This window comes from Pinus tabuliformis, chromosome 6 (genome assembly GCF_031772625.1).
Source record: "Pinus tabuliformis cultivar Carrire ecotype Pingquan chromosome 6, CPIR1, whole genome shotgun sequence".
Taxonomy (NCBI): domain Eukaryota; kingdom Viridiplantae; phylum Streptophyta; class Pinopsida; order Pinales; family Pinaceae; genus Pinus; species Pinus tabuliformis.
In genome coordinates this window covers 1,733,267,775-1,733,287,706 of record NC_142292.1, presented here as the reverse complement: position 1 = coordinate 1,733,287,706, position 19,932 = coordinate 1,733,267,775, and the positions used below count along the sequence as shown (strand labels likewise).

Here is a 19,932-nt window from a genome sequence, read left to right as displayed (position 1 = left end):
CAAAGAAATAAAATTAAAAGAATGCAAAAAAACAATCCGGACTAACAAAATAGCACATGGGCAAAAACCAAGCATGAGCTCTACCTCCATATTACGGTCATCACCCAATTCCTGGGCCAATGTTGCCCCGCCACATCATGAAAAGGGAACCCTTGCATGTCCCAACCCCTGGTGGGCAATGAACTGCACCACCACTAAAGGGGTAATAACTAATATACATCATGCAAAGCATGCTCTCATTCCTTGGAGCTTCGACCAGTAATACAAAGAAAAAGTAAAAGGCGATTAAAGGGGTGGAAAAACAAAGGTCGAGGTACCTCATGTATCCACAATTGCTCCCTCACATCTATACAACCAGGATGAGGAGCTTCCTTCATGTTGGTCCCTTTGACCATGGCACTTAGCCATGAGGTCTCTTCCCCTCCATTCAATCGTTATTCACATGGCACCTATCGATTGAAGGATGGACCAAGGACATGTCTTTCCCTTTAGGGGTTGGAAACACCTAATAGGGTCATCCATTAGCCACTTCTACGGTTCTACCTAGGGAGGTAACATCATTACAAGATTAGAGCCCAAAATTTGGAAGGGAAACCTTATAACAAATGTTAACTTGCCTATTACTTTCAAGCTTGGTTCACTTAGATGCAAAAATGGATATATGTACCTAATGGTGAAGTTGCAAGATTGAATATTATATTTGAGTGTGATTGACAAGTGGCTTCATAATGGGTTTGGAAACTTAATTGGGGCCTAACTCCACCAGAGGAGCATATTGACACCCACAGGTGATGCGTTGAGAGCCATGGGACTTCGACATTTGTAGAGAATCATTTATATCCATGGGCACCTTCAGCACCCTTAGCGTTCCTGCACTTTTCCCTATATCATCAATGGGATGATGCACCTGGACCAGCATCCCCCCTAGTCGGCTTAGCAATATTCCATGGTCAGGGAGTTGATCTAGGGCCTAGATAAGGTTTTTCATATACCTTGAGAGATGGGAGAGCTAGCACCATCTTCAAAGCGCTCGACGTTGGAGCAGAATCAGACATTCACACCACTAGGAGACCCATGAGACCCATTTTGGGCCCCAAACCAAAAATTGGGGTTCACAGGATGCTTATGACAAAAATATAGGGGTCAACCCCTAAATAGCAAATTTAGAGGGCCTTTACAAAAGTCAAGGCACTCAAGGTCCTCAACGCAAGCCCTATGGAGGCATTTTGGCTTGCATATGTGGAGATTTACTGTATTTCACAAAGGCTACTAGGTTGGCTTGTGACCTAGACCTATACTTGCCCATTATTTTATGTTTAGAGGGATTTGTAGGCTAGTTAGGCATTCAAATGCCTCATATAAATTTAGAAATTGTTATATGAAGTTCTCATCATCACGATTCACACCTCTTGGATTTTCAGCGTCATTAGAGGAATTCAAACTTGTTCTCTTATGGATGAATTGGACATCTTCGATGCATTTTGATATTTGAAGTTGATCTTGCATATTCTTTGAAGCTATTTTTTGGTCTAATGGATGGAAATATCGCACGTTATCTTGTAAGTTCACTCAATTGTTGAATATTTATTTCTTTATGTCAATGTATGGAATAATTGATTCTAAGTTATGCTAAATTGTGCCCTAATTTGTTGAAGATTAATTGAATTGCTATCGAGATGAATATTGCATGTGTTACTCATACATAGCATGTAATGAATTGTCATAGCGGTGAACTCCTAGAAGCTCTCCCATAAAAATTCATTTTTCTATTGCATAGGTAAATGCTTGAAATTATGTTCCTAGGGCATCAAATTTCGGCCTCCTTAGAAACATTTTTGGCTAATTTATGTCATTCTAGACTCCATATTCCCAAAAGACAAGGGACAGGTCTAGTTGGTTGGTGATCATACTCGATTTTTATCCATATTTTCTCTCTCCTAATTGGCCCTTTCAAGGCCAAGCTAGGAAACTTGGGCTTGGTGCAAATCCCTAGGCAAATAGAGTTTTGGTGGTCAGAGAGCCTAAACATCAAGGGGATAGTATTTGCCACAAAATCTACCATTTTGGTGGGCATCCACTACAATTTCATCCATAAATTTTCTTGCCCTAGTTGTTTTCGTAAGATGGAAACCATAGTTTTTCCTTACTTCAACTTAAGGGCTTTCTTGAAGGTCTCATGAGCCTTGGCTTTGATAATGCACATTGTTGGAAACCTTTTCTCTTAGCCTTGACCTTTGGAAACTCCAACACTTGTCAAATTTATCAAACCCTAGGTCTTGTGCCTTCTTTCCTAGGTCTCATCATAGAAAGTGAATTGTCTCCTTGTGGAGCCTTGAACCTAAATTGTGCCTTTCTTGAAGAGCTTTTAGTGAGGTCATCTTACATATTAACCTTAGAATATCAAAAATAAGTGATCCCTTTCCTACTGGGACTGCTCCCATCGGTGTAAGTTTGTAAAGAGCAAGGGGTTTTGGTTGTGGTGACAGTGGGCCACTACCCCATTGTTGCCTCTTGGTCTAGTTTATGCTTTATAGGGTTTCCTTCGCCAAGGCCTACTAGATTTTGCGGCAACAAGCTACTTTAATCTGGTTTTAATCTAAAAATTAAACCCTATATCAGATATAAAACTAAGTTCTCCTCCCTTTCAACTATACAAGGTTATGAGCTGAGAGCACTTTAAGGATTCCCCACTTGACTAAAGTCTAAAACCTTATCTAGCCTAAAAAGAGAAAGACAAGACTACCGAGGTGACAGTGGGTAGTTTGCCTATGTTGTCATTGGGGTTTCACAACTTGTGTTTAGGGGACTTTTCCACCAAGAGAGAACCTAGGAGCTAACAGGAGGAACAGGATACAAATGTTAAAAGCATGAGATTTTAAATTTTAGAACAGCCAATGAATTTTACAATTAGGTTCATTTGTAACTGTCACACTGAATGGAAAGATGAAGCCACCACAAAAAATCTTAAAAGTATTGAGCTGGAAAACTCTGGTGCAATGAAGCCAACACAATTTAGGAACATATACAAATCACAGCCGAGATGGGTAGAGTATGTAGGACCCAAACTTTTAGATTCTAGGATATTCCATTTACCAAAATGTAAAGACAATGGAAACACCTTAAAAAGCGGTACTAAAACAATAACTAGCTAAGTGTGGATTCTCTCACAGATAATATTGATATTCATAACTTTAAATTTCAAGCCTCAAGGTATTTTATGTCATGTGGACTGACACTGTCAAATAAAACCTTCTATTTGAATTTGCAGTACTTGTAACCATTTATTTTGTTAGCTATCTCTCTTCCTCAAGAAACTTTAGTTTGTGTTTACTATTACTGTCACACAAAATTTTGTATCCAAATGTGTGTCGCTTGTAACAATTCTCTCTCTCTCTCTCTGTGACACACACCCTGTGCATTTCTTCTCACATATATGCACTCAAAATTTAGAACCACACCCAGAGAAGCACACAAAACTAGCTTTGAAAAGTGACTTTTCATTACCAATGAGGATAGTCACAATGAATTGTTCCGCCCAACTGAGCCTGGGCCGCATTCCAGTTTTCTGGAGATTTGAAAGGTATATGAGGTGCTGTATGATGGACCATTGTGAAAGTACTCATCTGCATAGACAGAGGTATAAAAACACATTATGTAATCATCAAATGCCAGGATTATGAAAACAGCTTTGCTTAATTAGGCGGATGGCCAAAAAATACTACAAGGAAATTAAACACATTACTGCAAGATATTATGGGACAGAAATATGCACTTATCAATTAGAAAGTGAAGCAATATCTTCATTTACCTAGAAGCAACAATAAATCATACATCCAGAAGTGAATCCTACCCAAAATCATAATCATTTCAACAATAGACAAGCTAACCTAAAGTTGAGATTCTTACCCAAAAGTGATAACCAAGCCATGGCATCAACCAAAACTTGATCCAGCCAATAATTCCTGTCTTGTATATTATCATTGGCCATACAATTGCCACAAAGGCAAATATACATGCCAGGCTTATCTTCACTCTATTTTGTTCACTAGGCCTAAATTTTTTCAAATCAAAGTGCCATCCCAACCTACAAAACAAACAATAATTAGTTGTATGGCAGATCAAATCGATGCTTATAAAATCCATAATATATATAAATGTGTTACAAGTTTCCTGCTAAAACAGGATTAGATATCCATACAACATGTCCTCATTTAACAGTCTGGCAAACACCAGACCTATAATAGTATAAAGTGGGGTATTTAAAATAGTATAAAGTAGGGTCTTTAAAATCACAAATGCTTCATCATCTAACAATACTGCATACCAATGAGCAATTGACATCAATGGGCGAATAGGGCCATATCCAACTGTCAATGCCACCTTCAAAACCTTGGATGTTTCATACTCCTCTCTCCAAACAGGATGCCAAGCAGTATCTTCGCCTAGCCTACAAATAGAAAGCATTTTGAGAAGCCTTAAATTTAATAGTTAATAATAAACTAAGGCCTGTAAACAAATATCAAGGGATAAACAATCAAAATATCATGTACATATTTGGAAAGGGCATGCAAGGAAACAGAGACAAGGAAAGAAGATAAACATCTCACTTTCTCTATCAAGGCAACCATTCATATAGATATTCTCTTAGGCAACCATTCATATAAATATTCTCTATAACAGTATGTACGAAGTCACCAGATTAGATATTTTCAATGTCCAATAAACCATTGAAGTTTTCAAAATTCAAATAAATAAATAAAAACTTAGAACTCCTCAGGTCAAATGACCAATATGAATAAAATCCAAAGTTCTTTATTTGAAAGGAAGAAATGAATCTCAAGCAGTGTTATAGGAAACTACCGAACTGTCCTTTTCCAGTTCCAAGCCTCGAATTGGACCAGTTTGGGGGTCAAACTGGTCGGAGCCAGCCAGTTTGGTACCAAACCAGCCTTTTTTCACACAACCAGTTGGTTTTGCACTGAACTGGCCAGTTCAGTATAGTGCAACCAAGGATGTTCCAAATGCAACTTTAAAAATAATACTTTTTATTATTTGATGTTGTGGTGTTGGAAATTGCTCCACAGTAGTTAACGTTTAGATTCTAAACCAGGACCCATCGTCAGGACAAAAGCCGAGAAGAAGAGAATGAACAATGAGCTATATAAATAGACGAGGGTTCAATGAAATAAATGGCCGATAATTTGAGGTCAAAATCAAATTCATATATAGGATGGGGCCACCTAACATTCAAGCCTAGGGCCCTACTATTACTATGCAATTGATGATAATGTTAAAACTTTAAGTAAGAGGATGAAAGATAAAGGAGAATGGAAAGATCAAGGAGATTTTTCCATTCTCTTTTATCTTTCATCCTCTTACTTAAATTTGTAACATTACCATTAATTGTTTCAAGATGTTTGAGAGTGGTTCCAACCTCATTTGATTTCATATGAAGAAAGTAGAATTTTAGATCCCACTCAAAATCCAACAAACTAAACATTTTTTAGGATTTCAGGATATTGCAACCTTTCCATTGGATTTTGTCATGTACAAGGGTATTGAACTTGTTGAAAATATTGGGGGGGGGGGGGGGGGTGAATCAGTGTTTCTTTTTCCCACTATTGTTTTACCAGTTAAAACATATATATTCAGAACACAATATGAACAGCAAGAATAAATGCTTTTATTAATATAACTGTGCAGTAAAATAAATACAATATATAGATGGTCACAATCGGTTGCCAAGCTCCAACTTGGACTTTGGTGAGGCTCCAACCTCCAGAGCACCAACTCTATTTTCCCAAGACACCAATCTTGGACTTAAGAGCACCAACTCCCAAGGACTTCAATCCTTCCTGCTTTTGAGGCACTAACCCCAAGGACTCCAATCCAATCCCACTTCTGAGGCACCAGCCTCAAGGACTCCCATCCTTCTCACTTTTAAGGCTCCAACCCCAAGGACTCCAATCCTTCTGCTCTCAGAACTCTTCTCTGCTGAGTTCTGTCTATTTACAGCTTCACTGTAGTCTCCAAACTACAGTATCAATGACAACCATGTCTTCTTATGGATGAGTCTTCACAGCTCTACACACTGCCCACGCATAGTCTCCAATAGCCTTTTCTGCTGCTGCTGCCTCTATAACCTCCGTTACTTCTGCAGCCTCTGCTGCTTTTACTACCTCACACTCTGGTTCTTCACCCCCACAGCAGCTCCAACAGTGTTCAACAGCCGCAGCAGTGTTCACTAGCAAATTCAAACAATGCTCCACCACCTCTGCTGCTTCTGCTACCTCATATTCTGGTTTGTTTGCAACAACCATCACACATGCAGTCCTCTGTTTACTGTTTTATGCATACCTGTCTTTGTCCATTCGTTTCCTCTTTCTTGCTAGCTCTTCGGCTTCCTTCTCGCCTGCTTCAGCTTCCTCACTTGTTGGCTTGTTTGTCGTTGTAGCTTCCTCTGTCCATTCGTTTTCACAGGACACGTTGAATCAATTAGCAAGGATCGAGTCATCCGTAGAGAACACAAGTTCAAAAACTTGTAACAGCGCTGCTTTGCCAATGATTGTGGGCATACACAGGGATGGCATTTTTTAACGGACAGCCACGTCCTTATCACAATCATAGTCGCCATGATTTGGTCTCCCGCACTATCGGGACTGTTCCTCGCAGTATTTTCGCCTCCACACTTAACAATCGGAGCCACCCTTTTATCACCGCTTTTATGTCTATCGAAAGCTTTCCTTAGGCTATGTGCCTTCTATAAACCTTGGACTTACTTAGAATCAGAGCCACCTTTTTATCGGCGCTTTTAATCACCCATCGGAAGCCACCGACCGAGCATCTAATCAACCATCACCGAGCGCTTTAATCAACCCGCCACACTTATAGACATATATGGAATTACCATAAAACCCCTCATGGCCATATGTAACCATATAATATCAATACACAGAACTAGCATAAAAACCGCTTGACTCAATGTACGCGGATCTCAAGGATTATATGGCTGCTTTCATAAATTCGGCGGGTCCGGATTTCGCAACCATAACAAAACTCTTAAGGCCTGACCTCCGATGAGGTGCGGACCCGATATGGCTTTAGACTCCCTTTAATATTGTTTCGGGTCCGATGAACATCGGCGTTCGCTGTAAACAATAGAACAGCCTCTTCCGATGCGACGGACCCGACACCCTTTTATGATCCAGCCTATTCAAATTTCGGCTCCGTCAATTCGGCGAGTTCACCTCGGCGACTTTGTAATACAAAGGGTCTGCAGACCCGACACTCCTTTAAGCTCCCTCCTAAAGAGATTTCGGGTCCGGCCTATCGGCAGTTCCCTATCGACAGATTTGCAATGTAATGGGTCTGCGGACCCGATGCTCCTTTAGGCTCTGTTTTATAATATTTCAGCTCCGGACAGTCGAAGCTTACACTTAACTGTCCCAAAGGCCTTTGCGGACCCGATATTACTTTATGCTCCCCTTTATAATGGTTCGGCTCCGGTTTGTCGGAGCATACACTTCGGTGATTGCGAAAGGCTCCACTCCTCCGATGCGATATTGATTTCGGACCCGAAATCCTTATCCGCTGCACTTCATAATACTTCGGCTCCGGGATTTCGGAGCATACACTTCGGCGGTTCCGAGGCCTCTCCTCCGATGCGATATTTGGTTTCCGGACCCGATATGGGTCTGGACCAAAATTAATATTCTTTCAACTCCGCCACTGTCCCACCTAAGGGGAAATATTTTGAATTCTCTGTGTAAACAGAGATATTCGATATAGCACTTGTAAAATGATTTAAGGAGTCTGTATAAAAAGGAAATGACTCCCAAGGCTTCAATCACATGACTCCGATAGCCCTATTTGTTTGTAATATATATATGGCTCCTCTTGGCTCCTCTTGCTCCATCTGCTCCTCTCGGTCCATTCTGTTTGCTCCTGTAGCTCCTCCGATGGCTCCTCTTGCTCTGACACTCCTTCGATATGGCTCCTCTTGCTCTGGTATTCTCCGATAGCTCCTTCGATGGTTCTGTGTGCACCTCCTCTTTGGCATATACCGATGGCTCTATATATATTGCTCCTCTTGGCTCCTCTTGCTCCATCTGCTCCTCTTGGCTCCTCTTGCTCCATCTGCTCCTCTCGGTCCATTTGCTCCATTTGCTCCGATATGCCTGTTTTACAGGCAGCGTTCCTCTTGCTTTGACATGGTTCTCTGATGGCTTGGTGGCTCTGTCTACTCCTCTCGTCTCCATCTACTCCTCTTGGCTTGGCAGTGTCTTTCAAGGACCACCTCGCATATAAGTCTGTTTCCGCATATATATATGATATATATATATGGCTCGACTATACTGATGGCCTTTGCTCCTGTATCTTCATGAATCTGCTCTGCATCCCCTTGGCTTCATGTCATCCTCTAGTATCCAGAATATTGCCATATTGACATCAATGACAACCTAGTTCAACAATTTTAATCAAAAGCACCAAGCCCTCTATGTACCTTGATGTTAATGGCATTGTGATTGTTGTTGAACTCCTCTATCATGGCCCTAGTAAGAATGTACCCATCACTCAAACAAAATCTTGACTTGACACGTTAAGCTTTTTCTATCTTATTTTAATGCTTTGAGGGTGATATTGATGACGAAGATCCCAATTATAGGGAATGATTTGATGATATGTAGATATTTGCAGTAGCATGATTTTTTTTGGATGCTAGAGATCATCTAGAGCCTACTTCTTAATGTATTTTTGGTTCAGAGATGGATTGCACTTAGTGCTATTTTGGTTATACACACCCTTACATGCTATATGTTATGAATATAATTATGTAAAAGTAATAAATATAGATAATAAATAATAAACATAATAATATGTAAAAAAGTAATAATTAGTTAAACAAAGAGGCATGTCTAAAGAGACATGACCGTTCATAAAGGGACACCTGCGTGGTATATAAGCAAGCCCCTCACTCTCAATTGTATCATCATTCTTATACATTTCAATATATATTCTTGTATCTCAATGGTGATCTTTATATTCCAAGTCTTTTGGAGTATTTAACCTGAAGAACGAATTTTGTTCGTTACATTGATATCAGAGCCACATTGGCAGATCTCAGTCTTTGGCCATCAACTTTTCGTCGCAACTAAAGCGTTTTCACTACACGAGTTGGAGTTTCTCCATTTTCGGTCGAGCCCTTGGCCACTTAAAAAAATGTTAAATAAAAGAATTGGAAAAAAATTATAAAAGAAAAGAGTTAAGAAAATAGTTAATTAAAAAAATATAGTCCGATGTAAATTTTGAAGGAGAACATTCATATATATAAAAAAAGGTTCTACATTGTTGATAAAAAGTGCATGATAAAGTCAAAGGAGAATCTTTCCAAATATCTTTAAAACTATACGTTAGAAGAGGAAGAGTAGATAATATTATCTTGATTCTTCATTAAGTGGTTTACAAGCTTGTGGTATTAGCAACCCATAGTAATTGCCCATGGTATTTTCAAGGTAAAAGAAGAACGAAAGGAAAACAAAATCTCTTCATGTGAATGGTAAGTTTTACTTTTACGTGGAGAAAATTAACCGAGTCAAAAGCACATAAGTGGACATATATTTTATATTATACCCCAAAGAAGTGAATAGCCACATTTCACTAGGGTTGTAACTTTTCAAAAAGAAAAAGAAAAGATTATAAATAAAAGATATATAAAGAGAAGTTTTATATTATTAAAGGGTATTTTAAAGAAAAGTTCAAATCATAAAATTATTGAAAATATATATAAGTACAAAGTGGGTATTATTATAGAAGGTTACTTAAAAAAATACATATATTAAAGTATATAAAGGTTAAATCTAGAACTATAAAGAGACAGAAGGATAACAAGTTATAACAAAGGAAGAGTACTTTTTAAAAGCATTATAATAAATATAAGGAGCCATTTATTTAAATAGTGGAGCAATATTAACTTTTTTTAAAGTGGAAAAAAAAGTATATATATATAAATCAAGAAATATATTTTATAAGAGATATAAAAGGTTATACAAGGAAAATAATATATAAGGGGTTATAAAGTTTATACATTTGACTAAAGAAAGATAAAGGGGAAATTGTTAAGGATTCAATACTAAGGTTTTAAGGAATAATAAGTTTGAAGGTTTATTACCGATTAAAAAAAAAAAAAATTGGTTCCTCCAAGAAAAAGAGTATTATGGTACAAGATTATAAAAGGAGAAAATAATAATATTTTATTATAGAGATTAAGAAGGGGTTATCTTAAAAAACACTAATTTCATCTCAAAAAAGGCAAATGGAGTCTAATTCAAAAGGAAAGGAAGGAAATTTTTCCTATAAAAGTATCCCAATTGCAGATTGTAGATGAATTACATTAAAAGTGAATGAGATTAATATCACTATCAGCACAAGTCACGAGGACAATTACATCAATGTTAATCTGGCAAATCAACTATTAATTCCAGAGTCAAACATAAGAGAAAGAATAGATATTTTTGGCAAAAATGAATATGAAATTAATGACATACAAGTAATAATTGACCACTATGAATCATTGAATGTACCTCTCAATTTCGTGTCATAACTATGTTTAACCCAAAAATTGACATCATTTTGGGTCAACCTTGGTTAAAAGAATTAGGTACGTTCATGTTAAACTTAGAAAAAAAGATTTTGATGTTTCCTTACAAGAGGAAGATGACCACCTTCCAGGATGTGAAAATGAAGTCAAAATTGATAAATCCTTCATCAGAAGACTTTAAGGATATTTCGGAATTAATGTTTCAAGACAATAAAAAAACTATATCAAAGAAGCAGAAAGAGCTTGAAGAAGACATCTCCAGTAAAGACAAGGAAATTTTGTGCCTCAGAGAAAACAATGAAAAACTCCTCGAACAAGTCAAGAAAGCTAAGGCCATAAGAAGGAACTCAAGAAGCACTTGTTGGAACAAGAAGAAGAAACTTTACGTTTAAAGAGCCTTAATGAAACATTATTAGAACAAATCAAAAGTTTAAATGATAACGAGGCTACTAAGAATAAAATCAACAATCCAGAAAGCGAAGAGGTTTTACGCCTAAGGAATCATAACCAAAACCTCCTTACACAAATAAAGAAGCTTAAACGTGACAAGGAGACACTAAATGACAAGTTAGAACAACTTCAAAAAGTGGTATCGAAGTCTCCAGTCGTTTCAATCCAAGTTGAAGAAAATGGAATGAATACCGATCCAGTGAATAACACAACACAAGAAAAAGACACATCAGTGTAGGAATTTACAAGGTAAGTTCCTCAGATAGAACACCAAAGGACACCGCTCACAAACAGATCACAGATCAATACACCAGTGTTCTTGACGTCGTTAAAACCATCAAAGAGGGAAACAGTCCACGGCCTAAGCCAACGTGGCCACTTCAGGTAATTTATTAATAAAAGAAAGAAAATTTACATAAGCTTCTCTCATAAACGGTCACCCTACAAATAACCCTCCATGCTCTTTAAATAGAGATCATGGACAAATTGGGTGTTAAGCCACGGATCAAGTGTCGGTAATACCGAGGAGAAAATGAACCGTCAGATCACTTCATGTCTAGAACATATCGTGACAGTCAGAAAGTTACAAAAGTACATAGTAAAGAAACACACTTTACCTAACTCTACACTAGACCAAATTATACTTAACTATTTCCTATGTGTCGGAATATCCTAACATCCCCACTTAAGAACAACTTGGGATAGGATTGAAGGATTTACAAATATGACACAATGGGAGAAGGAAGGAGACATTAGAACCTATCCCCCCTTAGTGACAACTTCCTGAACTCCAACCATAAATCGAAGTTTAGTAAACTTCACCTCTGTGAGAGCCTTTGTAAAGATGTCTGCAACTTGATCATCGGTTGAACAATATTGCACTTCAAGAACATGGTCATGAATGAACTTTCTGATGAAGTGCATGTGTAGTTCAATGTGTTTGATGCACTGATGTTGGACTAGATCTTTACAAGTTGAATGGAAATTTGATTATCACACCAAAGTGTAGTCGGATGCTGCTGCTGAAAGCCAAACTCTGACAGGATCTGACAAAGCCACAGGGCTTCCTTACTAGCTTCTGCGGCGCCACAATACTCTGCTTCTACTGAAGAAAGAGAAATGGCACTTTGTTTCTTGCAAGCCCATGTAATAGGTCCAAAACCAAGAGTGAAGACATAACCTACAGTAGACTTCCGATCATCAGGGTCACCAGCCCAATCGGAATCAGGGAAACCAACCAATAGAGGAGATGCTTCTACACTGTAATGAATCCAAAACTGAACTATACCTCAAACATAACGAAGTATTCATTTAGCTGCTTTCCAATGACTTTCATGTGGGTTTTGCATAAACCAAGCAATAAGGCCAACAACAAAGGAAAGGTCAGGACAGGTATGGGTCATATACAAAATTTTTCTTACAAGTTGACGGTATAAGGTAGCATCAACTTCAGGGGAAGTACAAGTGACTGAAAGTTGGGCTCCAGACTAAAAGGAAGAAGGGGTTGGCTTAGAGTCTTCCATGTGAAAGTGGCGTAGAAGATCATAGGCATACTTGGACTGGGAAAGGGAAATACCTTCCTTGGATTGCAAGACTTGAAGACCAAGAAAATAATGCAAGTGTCCTAAGTTTGTCATTTCAAACTGCTTTTTAAGGCTGGACTTCACATAGTTTATAAGGTTGGGATCACTACCAGTAAGGATAAGATCATCAACATAAAGAACAAGAATGATAAGAGACTTACCCACTTTCTTGGTGTAGACAGTATTGTCAGAATGACAACTAGAAAAGCCAATATCTAAAAGAAAGCTATCCATTTTGGCATACCAAGCCTGAGGGGCTTGCTTGAGACCATAAAGGGATTTCTTAAGCCGAAATACAAGGTTGGAGTCTGTTTGTATAAAGCTAAGAGGTTGTTCCATATAGATTTCTTCATGCAAGTCCCCATGCAAGAAGGCAGATTTAACATCCATCTGATGGACTTCCCATTTGAAAGAGACAGCAAGGGAAATAACAAGGCAGATAGAGTTCATTTTGGCAACAGGGGAGAAGGTTTCAGTATAGTCAATGCCTTCAACTTGTGAAAAACCCTTAGCAACAAGACGAGCTTTATGTTTATCAACTTTTCCATCTGGTCCAAACTTGGTTCTGTAAACCCATTTGCATCTAACAAATTTTCACCTCTTTGGAAGAGGAACAAGATCCCATGTATCAATTGCCAATAATGAACAATATTATTCATTCATAGTTGTGTCCCAATTTGGATGGCCTAAAGCTTCTGCAAAGGTGTCAGGATCATAATTCGTTGAAGCTTGAGCCAGTAAAGAAGAGGCTCTATCAAACTAAGAACGTGTACGTCACTTCTCTGTAGGATCACCTGCAAGAGCACCCGCTGCATCCCGAGTAGCACAGACCCATTTTGGAAGCTGAGGAGCTAAAGGAGGATCCTGAGAAGGTGGGGGAGGATTGTCATCCTCGTTGTCATCATCTGAAGAAGAAATATTTTCAGAAGTAGAAGGGATAGAGAGAGGTGGCACATCCACTGAACTAAACTTTACATCTCTTCTAATGATAACATTTTTGGACTTAAGTGGAATAAGTCTATATCCTTTGACATATTCAGAATATCCAACAAAAATACATTTTTCACTCTTAAGTTCTAAAGCTTTATGTTTCTCATCTGGAATATGGGCGCATACTTCACTTCCAAAAACACGAAGTGACTTACATCTGGTTTAATTGAGCTCCATGCTTCTTCTATAGTGATATTCTTTAAAACCTTAGTAGGAGTGTGATTTACTATGTAATTTGCACAATTAATTGCTTCTGCCCAAAAATTAAGACTAAGTCCTTTAGGTTGAAGCATACAATTAGCCATTTCCTTTAAGGTGCGGTTCTTCTTTTCAACTACACCATTTTGTTGTGGAGTATATGGAACAGTATGTTGCATTTGAATTCCATGCTCAGTGCAAAAGTTGATGAATTTATTGTTAACATATTCTCCACCATATCAAATCTTAGCTTAAGAATTTGATGTCCAGATTGTTTCTCAACAAAGGCCTTAAAGGCCAAAAACATGTTAAATACTTCACTCGAGTTTTAAGAAGTATACCCAAGTGCGTCTGGAGAAATCATCAATGAATATTAATAAATACTTGTAGCCAGAGAATGAAATAACTGGAAGTGGACCACATAAATCACTATGCACAAGTTGTAAAGGGGCTGAGGCGTGCCAAGAGGCACGTTTTTCAAAATTATCCCGATGATGTTTTCCGAGTACACATTCGGAACAAACACCATCTCTGCAAGATACCATAGAAAAACCTGTCACCATATTTTCTTTACATAGATTTTGAAGGGAGCAATAGTTTAAGTGACCAAATCGCTCATGCCAAAGTTTGTTCACTTCATCATTATGAGCAACAAATACCGAGGGAAGAGTTGATGACCCAAAGTTGTTAAACTTATACAACCTTGTAGAATCATCAACAATGCCAGTAGCTAAAATATGTCTAGGATCTCTTAGGTCCTTAATTACAACATCATGAGGTGAAAATTCAACGGTTTTACCTTCACCTGAATGAGTTATCTGTTATACAAATAGAAGGTTGCAGGAAAAGGTTGGAACACATAATACATCATTAAATTGACCATTGTCTAGATGAACAGTTCCAGTGCCTACAACACTAAGAGATCTATCATCACCAGCGTATATATTTTTGGTGTTACAATCATTTAAAGAAGAAACATGGCTTTGTTTTTTGCCATGTGATAAGAAGCTCCAGAATCAATGAGCCACTCATGAGAATAAGAAGAAGAAGATACATTTAGTGCATAACCAGACCGAGATGCTTGACAACCACATGCAAAAAGTGTTATTCCTGAAGATGAAGAGTGCTCCAAATGGATGTTATGCTTCTTCATTGTTGATTCCAAGGCTTCCATCTTCTTAAACCATTTGGATTCTAAGTGGCCATTTCAATTACAAAAGTTGCAATGTCTATCAAACTTCTTCCCTTTGTTTTTATTTGCCTTATCATTTTGTTGAATTGATTTTTCATTTTGAGACTGAAATTGCTTAGGGCCCTTGTTTGGCTTAGGACCATTCTTTTTAGGATACGGTTTCTTAGAATTCTTTGAATTTGGTTGTTGTTGGGTGGCTAAGGCTTTCTTAGAAGAGTTTCCAAGATTAAGAAGACCAAGATGTAAGAGTTTTTCTTGTTCTCTTATTAAAGAATAACAAAATGCATCAAAAGAGGGGGACCTATAGTCTTGTCCTTGAGAAATAATGGCTTCTCTAGTAGAATAGAAGGTGGAAACAAACACAGAGTAGGTTGATCCCAACTTAGTAAGAATGGAATAGATAAGGCTACCATCTTCTTTCTTAACCTTAACACCTTCCAAAAGAAGTCTAAGGGTCTTGAACTTGGACAAAAAATCTTCAATGGAAGAAAAATTATTCGGGTCCAATGTAAGCAACTCATTTTCAAGTTGATGGGCTCTAATTTCATTTTTTATTCCAAAAACTTTAGTGAGTTGTTTCATTGCTTCATTAGGGGTATCAAGTTCTGCGATATGGAATCTGAGATCTGGAGAAATAGACATCCCTATCAACCCATGTGCTTGATCTTGCCTATTTTTCCATTTGGTTGTCTTATCTTCATCTTTAGGTTTAGTTTCTTGGCCCGAGGCTATTCTGTAAAGACCTTTACTTCTAAGTAAATCCACAATGTAGGACCACCATTGGAAGTAGTTGGTGCTGTCAAGAATAACTTGGCATGGGCTTTCCATTTTAACAGAAACTGAAGCTGTAGATTCTGAAGCCAAGTGTTCCAATGAAAAAATCTCGAAAAATTAGGCTGATTCAAAAAAAGGGGCTCTGAAAACAGCATTCAAATGAAGAAGTTATGGCTTTTTGAAGAAAAGTTGTTGAAGATGCCGACAAAGTGCGTGAATGTGTGAAAGTGAACGATAATGTTATATATATTTTTTTAAATCCCCCCCCCCCAAAAAAAACTTAATCTAATTAGCTCACTTTTAAAAAAAAAAATACGTGACCCACTTTTATAAATAAGTGAAAGTCATTTTTACAATGGTATTTTATGAGCTACCCATTAAATTGTAACTTAAATAAAAGATAAAGAGACTTTATAATTATAAGTGACTCACTTTTTATAATGGGTGAGAACACTTTTACATAAAGTAACTTTAAAACATAAGTTACATGTGTTTCTTGAAAAAGTTGGTCAACAAAAAGAAAGACTTGAATTCATGACCTCTATACTCATAAAGTAACTTTGGACCAAGTGAGCTAGTTTAAAAATTAAAAGGTTAGTAATTTTTGGAAAAGAGGAAGGGTTTTTTTTTTTAGCCACTGAAGCTTTGGGGTGCGTGTTTACTTGAAAAAACATTTTTTGCCTACAAACCAAAAAAACCACACAACCCAACACGTACATACAAAACAAAAAAACCACACAACCCAACACGTACATACAAACAAAACCAAACCTTATGGCTTGAAGTTAGCTTTTGCCGGAAACTAAATATTTTCCTCTATGTTTTTTATTTTCCGAGACCACACTAAAGCATGGTGGAAAAGAGCATACCCATGAGAAAAATCCTTCCTTTCTGTTTCTGATTTGCCCAGATCGCGTAGAGTCGCGGAACAAAGAGCATACGCAAAAATGAAAAGTATAGATCTAGTAATAAAAAAACAGACAGATAAATGAATCGAAATAAAGAAAGATAAATAACTAAAACTGCAAATAAAAACGGTATACCTCCAGATCTTAAAAATGACATAGCTAGGACTACCGTAAACCTTTTCGTGTGAAACGAAAGGGGTTCCTCACTGGAACAAATGCTCCTAACACAATAGAGCAGTCCTCTTGGCCCGAAAGTGGTCAGAAACAGTAGATATAGGAAACACCAGTCGGATGCAGTTGTATCGGCTTCTGATTTGGATCACCAACGAATAAGGCCCTCAAATAGCTCTGATACCATGTAGGAATTTACAGGGTAAGTTCCTCAGATAAAACACCAAAGGATACTGCTCACAAACAGATCACAGATAAATACACCAGTATTCTTGACGTGGTTAAAACCCTCAAAGAGGAAAACAGTGCACCGCCTGAGCCAATGCGGCCACTTCAGGTAATTTATTATTAAAAGAAATAAAATTTACATAAGCTTCTCTCATGAATGGTCACCCTACAAATGACCCTCCATGCTCTTTAAGTAGAGATCATGGACCAATTGGGTGTTAAGCCACAGATCAAGTGTCGGTAATACCAAGGAGAGAACGAATCGTCAGATCACTTCATGTCTAGAACATATCGTGACCGTCGGATTGTAAGTTACAAAAGTACATAGTCTTACTTAACTCTACAGTAGACCAAGTTATACTTAACTATTTCCTATGTGTCAGAATATCCTAACAATCAGTTAAAGAAAAAACACACTCAGATGTTGAGATGAAGGAAATTCCAAGTGAAGATTTTGTAACCAACTCAATGACATCAGAACCTGAAGTAAATTAGAATCTAGCCACACATATGATAATGGAAACCAAAAGAACTCTTTATCTACATTTGAATCACAAGAACGGACATCTCAATCAATCTACAAATCTGTATCACTCAAAACATAAACAACAAACTTATGTTCCGAAGAATATTGAAGTGTGCACAACTCAGTGTTGTGATAACAGTTCATCGCAAGTTTCCAGTAATCAAAAGATTTCACAAAAGATTAATTTAAGATGGTCAGATCCTTCCTCCGTGCGACAACTTTATATATCACTCCAAGGATCATATCAACTTGTATCGAAAAAGATGATTGTCCCAAGACGAGAAGACATTCGTAGTAGAAAAAGAGATCAAGTCCTCCTATCAACAAGCTTTGAGGACAAAGATTTTTGAAGAGGAAGGCAATGTTACGAATATAATTATGTAAAGGTAATAAATATAAATAATAAATAATAAACATAATAATATGTAAATAAGTAATAATTAGTTAAACAAAGAGGCATATCTAAGGAGACATGATCGTTCATAAAGGGACACCTGCTTGGTATATAAGCAAGCCCCTCACTCTCAATTGTATCATCATTCTTACTCATACATTTTAATATATATTCTTGTATCTCAATGGGGATCTTTATATTCCAAGTCTTCTAGAGTATTAAGTTGAATAATGAACTTTGTTCGTTACACTATATAAATGAGAACTTTTGCATATGTGTGTCTAAATGGTTTGCAATCTTGGATTCCTATGGATGCACATGAATATAAATGTTTTTCTTTAAAATTTGAATATTTGATGTATTTTGGTTGACTATTTTTTTTGGTCCAGCTTTTTTACCGGTTCTTACCAGTTCCTAATTTGGGGGTCTACTAGATCAGTCAATGGTTCAGTTTTGATAACATTGATTTCAATAGATCTAAGAACAAAATTTTAATTGTTGAATCTTAAAAATCCCACAAGTGATTGTCAGATCATAGATTTGTTTTTGTTTGAATCTGCAGCTTCATTCATGGTGGTCAAATGTAGGAATGCTACTTATCATCTCGACAGTTCTGTAACACGGACTAAAATGTCCTTTAAGAAATTAAAAAATGTTAGTGTGATGCAGTTGAAAATTGATATAATGACAAGTTAAGTTGGCAATCTAGAACATGTGGACATAACTTCTAACATCTCAATGTTAACATCAATAGGAAATTCCTCATACTCATAGTTTCAAACAATGTGATTGTTTAGTGTTGCTTGTAAACTCCATGATGAAAAGAAATAATGCAAGCATGTAACATGTACTAATTAAGAAAGTAACCTCCTTGGACAACTTACTAAAATGTCCTTTAAGAAATTAAAAAATGTTAGTGTGATGCAGTTGAAAATTGATATAATGACAAGTTAAGTTGGCAATCTAGAACATGTGGACATAACTTCTAACATCTCAATGTTAACATCAATAGGAAATTCCTCATACTCATAGTTTCAAACAATGTGATTGTTTAGTGTTGCTTGTAAACTCCATGATGAAAAGAAATAATGCAAGCATGTAACATGTACTAATTAAGAAAGTAACCTCCTTGGACAACTTAATCAGCCTCCAAATAAAGCATAAAAAATAGCTAACGCCATGACTCATGGATTTGGATTCTAAACACTCAACCTTTTTTCCCACTAAGTTTTAGCCAATACCAACTACAGTGTCATTTATGTTAGACTAGGAAAGGCCTTGGGATGACCTCTTCAACCTAGAAAAGTAAAACTGTTGCAGAGAAAATTGGAACAACTCAAAGAATTTGTGGATTATAAAGCCAAAGAACTAGAATTTGAGAGAAACAATTGGTACAGAAAAGGGAATGATGCTACAAAAATGTATTTTTAACTTCTGGAAAGGACAAAGGCTTCTGAACATGTCCTACTCCTCAAGTATCACAACAAGGTTCAAACATATGTTGAACATAAAATTAAGGAGATTTTGTCTCATTACCAAACAATCTTGACCTCAAATGGGTGCAATGTTGGGAGTACAAAAACTGAAGATCTCATTAAAAATTGATTCCTAAGAAAATTCTCGAGTTATGAAAAGTCCTTCCTATCTCACCTTCTAGATAAAGCCTATCTCATGCTCTATATAAACACGAACTACTCAGATCCCTCCAAGATATGGTAAAAGGTGAATCCTATAAAGAAAAATAAAGGTGGTCATGAATAGCCAATAGCCTTCATGAACAAATCCTTGCAGAATTTAGAACTGAATTATAACATTATGGAGAAGCAGGGTTACGCCAATGAAATCCCTTAAACATTTCAGGACATATGTGGGTTATTTTAAAGTTATTACCTTTGTTCCACATTTAGCTGTCAAAGATATA

The 19,932-nt window shown here is 37.1% G+C and overlaps 1 protein-coding gene across 4 annotated transcripts in view; it reads right to left on the bottom strand.

Annotated features, from left to right (window-relative positions):
* Positions 1 to 19,932, bottom strand: part of LOC149265817 (omega-6 fatty acid desaturase, chloroplastic-like) — a 168,923-nt gene that overhangs the window by 50,716 nt on the left and 98,275 nt on the right. For all 4 annotated transcript variants that reach the window (XM_089429759.1, XM_089429756.1, XM_089429761.1 and 1 more), the window contains 3 exons: positions 4,325 to 4,447; positions 3,907 to 4,084; positions 3,505 to 3,623 (listed from right to left, as the gene is read on the bottom strand). In XM_089429759.1, coding sequence (XP_089285885.1) covers positions 3,505 to 3,623; positions 3,907 to 4,084; positions 4,325 to 4,447 — 420 coding nt within the window. The remainder of the gene's footprint in view (positions 1 to 3,504; positions 3,624 to 3,906; positions 4,085 to 4,324; positions 4,448 to 19,932) is intronic.